Source organism: Petromyzon marinus, chromosome 68 (genome assembly GCF_048934315.1).
Source record: "Petromyzon marinus isolate PM22_M1 ecotype Great Lakes invasive population chromosome 68, UKy_Petmar_22M1.pri1.0, whole genome shotgun sequence".
Classification (NCBI taxonomy): Eukaryota; Metazoa; Chordata; class Hyperoartia; order Petromyzontiformes; family Petromyzontidae; genus Petromyzon; species Petromyzon marinus.
In genome coordinates this window covers 4,497,729-4,507,042 of record NC_133734.1, presented here as the reverse complement: position 1 = coordinate 4,507,042, position 9,314 = coordinate 4,497,729, and the positions used below count along the sequence as shown (strand labels likewise).

At 53.7% G+C, this 9,314-nt stretch overlaps 1 protein-coding gene across 5 annotated transcripts in view; it reads right to left on the bottom strand.

The window, feature by feature from the left end:
* Positions 1–725: 725 nt before the first annotated feature.
* The window catches only part of GGCX (gamma-glutamyl carboxylase), a 31,983-nt gene continuing 23,394 nt past the window's right edge, over positions 726–9,314 (bottom strand). Inside the window, exons 11-16 of one of the 5 annotated variants that reach the window (XM_032978716.2) lie at positions 7,759–7,928; positions 6,075–6,205; positions 3,403–3,538; positions 2,598–2,931; positions 2,331–2,459; positions 726–1,388 (exon numbers count right to left, since the gene is read on the bottom strand). In XM_032978716.2, coding sequence (XP_032834607.2) covers positions 2,333–2,459; positions 2,598–2,931; positions 3,403–3,538; positions 6,075–6,205; positions 7,759–7,928 — 898 coding nt within the window. In that variant the 3' untranslated portion in view covers positions 726–1,388; positions 2,331–2,332. Of the gene's footprint in view, positions 2,460–2,597; positions 2,932–3,402; positions 3,539–3,563; positions 3,835–3,865; positions 4,131–4,157; positions 4,427–6,074; positions 6,206–7,758; positions 7,929–9,314 lie in introns of those variants that run through there. The other 4 variants (XM_032978717.2, XM_076054796.1, XM_076054798.1 and 1 more) reach the window with 4 other exon arrangements.

Below are 9,314 nucleotides of genomic sequence, written 5' to 3'. Positions count from 1 at the left end.
GCTGACCGATCAAGGGAATCATCTCTTGTCTACCTTGCTGCGGGACCGTGTGCAACCCCGCCGGGCACGCACAAGATTCGTACCTCGCCACATTGCCCGCACACGGGCGGCATGGTCGAGACGCCTGTACTGAACGCTCACCTGAATGCTGAGCCACCAGGTGTGAAGTCGCAGATCAAATGGGACCCGACATTGTTTTTATATTCTTGGTTCTTTCGGTAAAGTCACCACCGCGTAAGAAGGGAAATAATAAAATAATACAAACATGAAACAATGAAATTCTCACGACGTTTCGACTGCAACACAAGCAATCATCTCTACTCTAGACTCCTCCCACTCTCTCTAGACTCCTCCCACTCTCTAGACTCCTCCGACTCTCTCTACTCCTCCCACTCTCTAGACTCCTCCCACTCTCTCTCTACTCCTCCCACTCTCTACTCTCTAGACTCCTCCCACTCTCTAGACTCCTCCCACTCTCTAGACTCCTCCCACTCTCTCTAGACTCCTCCCACTCTCTCTAGACTCCTCCCACTCTCTACTCCTCCCACTCTCTCGACTCCTCCCACTCTTTCTCGACTCCTGATTGTGTTGCAGTCGAAACGTCGTGAGAATTTGATTGTTTTATATATATTTTATTATTTTATTGTTTCCCTTCTACGTGGTGACTTTACCGAAAGAACCAAGAATATGAATCTCTGCAGTCACAAAAGCTTTAAATCAAAAAATCGTTTTTATTGCTTTATTTTGGTGATTCGAAAACACATGGTTAATCTAAATTGTCTTATGATTGTTGTTGTTGACTTGCACCACGTTGATTTTTGCACACAGCGTTTTCAACAAGTTTTTTTTTGTGCGTGGAATATTTGCTGGTTTATTCCAGGGTGTTTCTGTTACGCGTCGTCACTTTAAGATGTCCTGTGTTCAAATTTAGTTTGTTGCGGTTGCACCCGACTTAAGAGCCGCATGGCTCACAGGGCTGTACCTAATAAATGAAACTTGAAATATCCCCGGTGTCCTGGCACGCGCGTCCAGAAAGGCACTTCGTGCGGCAAAGGGGTTCTCGGCATTCTACCGAACGTATGGTAGTCTAAAATCGCCGACACACATTCGTTCCAATGTCCAGAGGTTGGTGGATGCGCGGGAGGCTGCGAAACACAATTCGGAAGCACGTCGGCTGGCTAACGAACGCCCGCGGGGCCTTCGTGCGTCTAGCAAAGGACTGCGTTGAAGGGTGCTGTGCTTGGCTTCAAATCAAGACTGGGTCGGGGTATTTAAGCGGGAACACTCGGTTTGTTGCCGTTGCCATTTTTTGTTTTATTGAGGCACACGTGGTTACACACTTTGCTGACGTCTCTTGGGGGTACGTTGGCAGCCGGGACGGCTGAATGCTGCAAGGGGGGAAGAGTGGGGGGGGTGATGTAGTGGCATGGTTGGGCACTGCGTACATTTCCCATTCATCCTTACCTGTAGTAGCAGACATGTGCCAATAGGGGGTGGTATACTGAATGGGTAAGATGGGCAAATAGGGCTCCCCAGACCCCACGAGAGGGGCTGGGGGGGGATGTCCCAGAGCCCCCTGGAAAGTTCCGGAAGGGAGGCGTGGCTCGGGGCGGAGAGGCACCCTAGAACGGGTATAAAAGCCGGACCCTCGGGACGGGTTCCGGCAGTCGTCGTCAAGCCGAAGACTGCAGAACCGCTTAGGCTAGGACCCTGGGAACCCCCGGGACCCGAGGACCTTGGCTGGGTCGGGTCGGGCTCCCCTAGGTCCCCCTAGCCCGAGGGCTGAGAGAACGTAGCCCCAGTGATTGGGGCACGCTAGCCCGGAGGATAAACCTCCCCAGGGTATTGGGTGTAGGGGCCGCTACCCCCTTTGTGTTATAGGGATCGTTACTGTTGCCTCTACAAGCCGCCTCCACTCTCCTTGGACCCACTACACATGCACACCCTAGTAGCTAGGGTAACACATGTGTTACATGTGTGTCCTGGTAGCTAGAGTAACACATGCACACCCTAGTAGCTAGAGTAACATGTGCTACTCTAGCTACCAGGACACGCACGTGTTACTCTAGCTACCAGGACACGCACGTGTTACTCTAGCTACCAGGACACGCACGTGTTACTCTAGCTACTAGGACACGCGTGTTACTCTAGCTACTAGGACACGCGTGTTACTCTAGCTACTAGGACACGCGTGTTACTCTAGCTACTAGGACACGCGTGTTACTCTAGCTACCAGGACACGGGCGTTACTCTAGCTACCAGGACACGCGTGTTACTCTAGCTACTAGGACACGCGTGTTACTCTAGCTACTAGGACACGCGTGTGCTACCCTCATAGTTCGCTGCGTGAGGGGCGCTGCGCTCCGCCCGCGCCCGCGAGGTCGTCCTCCCACTGGAGCTGAGCGGCCGAGGGGCGGCCGAGGAGGAGGTTCCTCACGGCAAACGCCGTCTTGAGCAGGCTGTGGTGGGGGGGGGGGGGTGTGGGGGGGGGGGGACACGGTGAGAAAATATCGACGACCGTGGGTCCACCACCCACTCCCCCACTCACCCCCCCCACCACCCCCCCCACTTCCACCCCCCCACCCCCCCCCCCCCACCTCTTGCGAAAGACGAAGAATTTCTTGTGGAGGAATCTCGCGGCCCGCTGCCGGAGCGGCTCTCCCCGCCGCCTCGAGCGACTCTCCTCGGCCGCGAACCTCCGCAGGAGCGCCTCGACCCTCCAATCCGGAGCTCCCCCCCCCTCCTCTGCTCCCCCCTCTCCTCCCCCCGCTCCTCCCCCCGCTCCTCCAACCGCCCCCTCTGCCCCCGCTCCATGCTGCTGATGCTGCTGGACGCCGTCCGTGGCGGCGGCGGCGGCGTCGTTCAGGATGGTCGCGATCTCCGCGGAGAGCCACGCTGAGTCCAGCGGGGGGCCGGCTGGGACGTCGGATTCTGGCGGAGAGACGGGGGACGGACGGGGAGACAGTGAGACACAGACAGAGAGACAGAGACACAGACAGAGAGACACAGTGAGAGACAGACACAGAGAGAGACAGAGAGACAGAGAGAGACAGAGAGTGAGACACAGAGAGAGAGACAGAGAGAGAGACAGAGAGAGAGACACAGACAGAGAGACACAGTGAGAGACAGACACAGAGAGAGACAGAGAGACAGAGAGTGAGACACAGAGAGACAGAGAGAGACAGAGAAACAGAGAGAGACAGAGAGAGAGAGACAGAGAGAGACAGAGAGAGACACAGAGAGAGAGACACACACAGAGAGAGACAGAGACAGACGGAGAGAGACACAGACAGAGAGAAACAGAGAGAGACAGAGAGAGAGAGAGAGACAGAGAGAGAGACAGAGATATCCTATTATCTAAGAGTACCTCCCCCCCCTCTCCCCCCCCCTCCCCCCGTGTACCACGTGCTTGCCAGGCCTCCAGCAGTCTGCGAGTGTGTCGGACCATCTCAGCCTCGGTGCGGTTCTCGTACTCGTACAAGTAGCAGCTGGGACCCTCTGAGACTGTGTAGACTCTGTGGAACGCCCCGCTAGGTACCTACAGAGACACACAGAGACCCATAGACTCACACAGAGACCCATAGACTCACACAGAGACTCATAGACTCACACAGAGACCCATAGACTCATAGACTCACACAGAGACCCATAGACTCACCACACACACACGCAGAGACCCATAGACTCATAGACTCACACAGAGACCCATAGACTCACACAGAGACTCATAGATTCACCACACACACAGACCCATAGATGGTTCTCGTACTCGTACAGGTAGCAGCTGGGACCCTCTGAGACTGTGTAGACTCTGTGGAACGCCCCGCTAGGTACCTACAGAGACACACAGAGACCCATAGACTCACACAGAGACCCATAGACTCACACAGAGACTCATAGACTCACACAGAGACCCATAGACTCATAGACTCACACAGAGACCCATAGACTCACCACACACACACGCAGAGACCCATAGACTCATAGAGTCACACAGAGACCCATAGACTCACACAGAGACTCATAGATTCACCACACACACAGACCCATAGATGGTTCTCGTACTCGTACAGGTAGCAGCTGGGACCCTCTGAGACTGTGTAGACTCTGTGGAACGCCCCGTTAGGTACCTACAGAGACACACAGAGACCCATAGACTCACACAGAGACCCATAGACTCACACAGAGACTCATAGACTCACACAGAGACCCATAGACTCATAGACTCACACAGAGACCCATAGACTCACCACACACACACGCAGAGACCCATAGACTCATAGACTCACACAGAGACCCATAGACTCACACAGAGACTCATAGATTCACCACACACACAGACCCATAGATGGTTCTCGTACTCGTACAGGTAGCAGCTGGGACCCTCTGAGACTGTGTAGACTCTGTGGAATGCACCGCTAGGTACCTACAGAGACACACGGAGACCCATAGACTCACACAGAGACTCATAGACACACAGAGACTCATAGACTCACACAGAGGCTCATAGACTCACACAGAGACCCATAGACTCTCACAGAGACCCATAGACTCACAGAGACCCATAGACTCACAGAGACTCATAGACTCACACAGAGACTCATAGACTCACACAGAGACTCATAGACTCACACAGAGGCTCATAGACTCTCACAGAGACTCATAGACTCTCACAGAGACCCATAGACTCACAGAGACCCATAGACTCACACAGAGACCCATAGACTCACACAGAGACCCATAGACTCACACAGAGACCCATAGAATCACACAGAGACCCATAGACTCACACAGAGACCCATAGACTCATCACACAGAGACCCATAGACTCACACAGACACTCAAAGACTCACACAGAGACCCGTAGACTCACACATAGACCCATAGACTCACACAGAGACTCATAGACTCACACAGAGACCCATAGACTCACACAGAGACTCATAGACTCACACATAGACCCATAGACTCACACAGAGACCCATAGACTCACACAGAGACTCATAGACTCACACAGAGACTCATAGACTCACACAGAGACCCATAGGCTCACACAGAGACTCATAGATTCACCACACACACACACACAGACCCATAGACTCACACAGAGACCCATAGGCTCACACAGAGACCCGTAGACTCACACAGAGACCCGTAGACTCACACATAGACCCATAGACTCACACACAGACTCATAGACTCACACAGAGACCCATAGACTCACACAGAGACTCATAGACTCACACAGAGACTCATAGACTCACACAGAGACTCATAGCTTCACCACACACACACAGAGACCCCCAGACTCACACAGACACTCACAGACTCACACAGAGACCCATAGACTCACACAGAGACCCATAGGCTCACACAGAGACTCATAGACTCACACAGAGACTCATAGACTCACACAGAGACTCATAGATTCACCACACACACACAGAGACCCCCAGACTCACACAGACACTCACAGACTCACACAGAGACCCATAGACTCACACAGAGACCCATAGGCTCACACAGAGACCCGTAGACTCACACAGAGACCCGTAGACTCACACAGAGACCCGTAGACTCACACATAGACCCATAGACTCACACAGAGACTCATAGACTCACACAGAGACCCATAGACTCACACAGAGACTCATAGACTCACACAGAGACTCATAGACTCACACAGAGACTCATAGATTCACCACACACACACAGAGACCCCCAGACTCACACAGACACTCACAGACTCACACAGAGACCCATAGACTCACACAGAGACCCATAGGCTCACACAGAGACCCGTAGACTCACACAGAGACCCATAGACTCACACAGAGACCCATAGACTCACACAGAGACCCATAGACTCACCACACACACACACGAGGCCCCCCCCCCAACCACGAGGCTCCGCCCCTCCATCACAAGACCCCACCCACCACGAGGCTCCGCCCCCCCCCCCAATCAACCACGAGGCCCCCCCCCGACCACGAGGCCACCCCCCCAATCAACCACGAGGCCCCGCCCCCAACCACGAGGCCCCGCCCCCAACCACGAGGCCCCGCCCCCATCACCTCAGTGCTCTCCCCCTCGCCCAGGGTGACGTTGGTCGCCGTGGCGACGGTCTCCACGGTGACGGCGCCGCTCAGCACCGTGATGCGGGCCGCCTCCAGGTCCGCTCCGACGAAATTCTCGAGGTGCAGCCCTGGGGGGGGAGGGGTGAGGGGGGAGGAGGGGGGAGGAGTGGGAGGGAGGGGGGAGGAGTGGGGGGGAGGAGTGGGGGGGCAGGGGGTAGAAGTAGGGGGGGGGAGGGGGGGGAGAAGTGGGGGGAGGAGTGGGGGGGGAGGGGGTAGAAGGAGTGGGGGGGGGAGTAGTGAGGGGGAGGGGGGAGGAGTGGGGGGGGAGGGAGATGGGAGGGGCTACATTTTATTTAACAAATTTTGACTTAAAACTTTGGTGACTGCAGGAATTAACGGGTTTGATTCTTTCAGGTAAAGTGACGTCGGTAGAAAATAAAATAAAAATGAAACGAAATTAAAGAGAAATGGTTTTTGCTTTTATTTTTAATTGATTTAAAATTGCACGCATAATTTTTTTTTTATTTTAAATTTTATTTTAATTTCATTTGAATTTTAATTTATTTTTAATTGTATTTTACAATTTATTTTTTAATTTATTAAAAAAAAAACGTGATTGCATTTTAAATGTTATTTTCCTATCTACGTGACTTTAGCGGACCAAAGATTACGAAGTCAAAATTTAAACCACACACAAAGATCCCCCAGGTAGCCTCTAGCAGGGCTGTAGGGGCAAGTGTTGTTACACAAACACAGACAAAGGTCCCCAGGTAGCCTCTAACAGGGCTGTAGGGGCAAGTGCTGTTAGGAGTAGCAGCACCTATGCACTCTGAGGCTATCACGTGAAGTGTCGAATGCCCGCTGGCAGGAGGTCACGGGACTGACTGAGATGACTGGCTGATGCACCACCTGTGCCCCCTACTGTGCCAATTCGCTGTGCTTTAACCACCCGGCGCTCCGCTCGTTGTTGTGAGCGTCGCTCCTCCGCCCTCCGTTGTTGTTGGAGGGCGACTGCCTCCAACTGCCCAGTAGCGTCCTTCACGAGCCTCCTCCACAGAGGCCGATCTTGACACAAAAACATGCCAACCCACCCACACAGCCACCCACACAGCCACCCACCCACTCACCCACCAACCCACCCACTCACTCACCCACCCACTTACCCACTGACCCACCCACCCACTCACTCACCCACCCACCCACTCACCCACCCACCCACTCACCTACTCACCCACCCACTCCCACTCACCCACTCACTCACCCACCCACTAACCCACCGACCCACTCACCCACTCACCCACTAACCCACTGACCCACCCACCCACTCACTCACCCACTGACCCACCCACTCACTCACTCACCCATTCACTCACCCACCCAAACACCCACTAACCCACCCACTCACCCACCCACCCACCCACTCACTCACTCACTCATCCACCCACCCACCCACTAACCCACTGACCCACCCACTCACCCACTGACCCACCCACTCACTCACCCACTCACTCACCCACCCAAACACCCACTAACCCACTGACCCAACCACTCACTCACCCACCCACCCACTAACCCACTGACCCACCCACTGACTCACCCACCCACCCACCCACTGACCCACCCACTCACTCACCCACCCACCCACTAACCCACTGACCCACCCACTCATCCACCCACTAACCAGGGAAGTCCGCTATGAAGACGACTTCGGTTCCGTTGCCAAGGCGACCCTCGATCTCGGCGAGACGCCGTCGCCATGGTGATAGCTCCACCAGCAGCGGCAGCAGCCACGGGGTTGGACGGAAGGGCGACCAATCGGCTCGCAGAATGTCGACACGTGGGTCGTAGAGCCTGGGTGGGTGGGGGGGTGGATGAGTGGGTGGATGAGTGGGTGGGTGAGTGGGTGGGTGGGTGGGTGAGTGAGTGGGGGGGTGGGTGGGTGAGTGAGTGGGTGGGTGATTGGGTGGGTGAGTGGGTGAGTGGGGGGGTGGGTGGGTGAGTGGGTGAGTGGGGGGGTGGGTGGGTGAGTGGATGGGTGAGTGAGTGGGTGAGTGGGTGAGTGAGTCGGTGAGTGGGTGGGTGGGGCGGTGGGTGAGTGGGTGGGTGGGTGAGTGGGGGGGTGGGTGGGTGGGTGGGTGAGTGAGTGGGTGAGTGGGGGGGTGAGTGGGTGAGTGAGTGGGTGGGTGGGTGGGTGGGGGGGTGAGTGGGGGGGTGAGTGATTGAGTGGGTGGGTGAGTGAGTGGTTGGGTGGGGTGGGTGAGTTGGTGAGTGAGTGGGTGAGTGGGTGGGGGGGTGAGTGGGTGAGTGAGTGGGTGGGTGAGTGATTGAGTGGGTGGGTGAGTGGTGGGGTGGGTGAGTGAGTGGGTGAGTGAGTGGGTGAGTGGGTGGGAGGGTGAGTGGGTGGGTGGATGGAGTGGGTGGAGTGGGTGGGTTGGTGGAGGCAAGTGCAGCTACACACAAAGATCCCCCCGGGTAGCCTCTAGCAGGGCTGTAGGGGCAGTGTAGAGATGTTTACTACACACAGCTACACCAGGTACTCATTTGAGGCTGAGTCAACCTAGCGGAGGTCCAGGACCGGTTCAGAGAATCGTCACTGAGTGGTGTTGGCCGTGAGCGGGAATCGAACTCGGCCCTCTGACCGTGTTCGAAGTGATAGCAGTGATAGTAGTGTAATAGTAGTAGTGTAATAGTAGTAGTGATATTAGTGTAATTTAGTAGTGATGGTAGTGTAACAGTAGTGATAGTAGTGTAATAGTAGTGTTATAGTAGTGATAGTAGTGTAATAGTAGTGATAGTAGTGTAATAGTAGTGATAGTAGTGTAATAGTAGTAGTGATAGTAGTAGTGATAGTAGTGTAATAGTAGTGATAGTAGTGTGGTAGTAGTGATAGTGTAATAGTAGTGATAGTAGTGATAATAGTGTAATAGTAGTGATAGTAGTGTAATAGTAGTGTAATAGTAGTGATACTAGTAGTGATAGTAGTAGTGATAGTAGTGTAATAGTAGTGATAGTAGTGTAATAGTAGTAGTGATAGTAGTGTAATAGTAGTGATATTAGTGTGGTAGTAGTGTAATAGTAGTGATAGTAGTGATAGTGTAATAGTAGTGTAATAGTAGTGATAGTAGTGATAATAGTGTAATAGTAGTGATAGTAGTGTAATAGTAGTGATAGTAGTAGTGATAGTAGTGTAATAGTAGTGATATTAGTGATAGTAGTAGTGATAGTAGTGTAATTGTA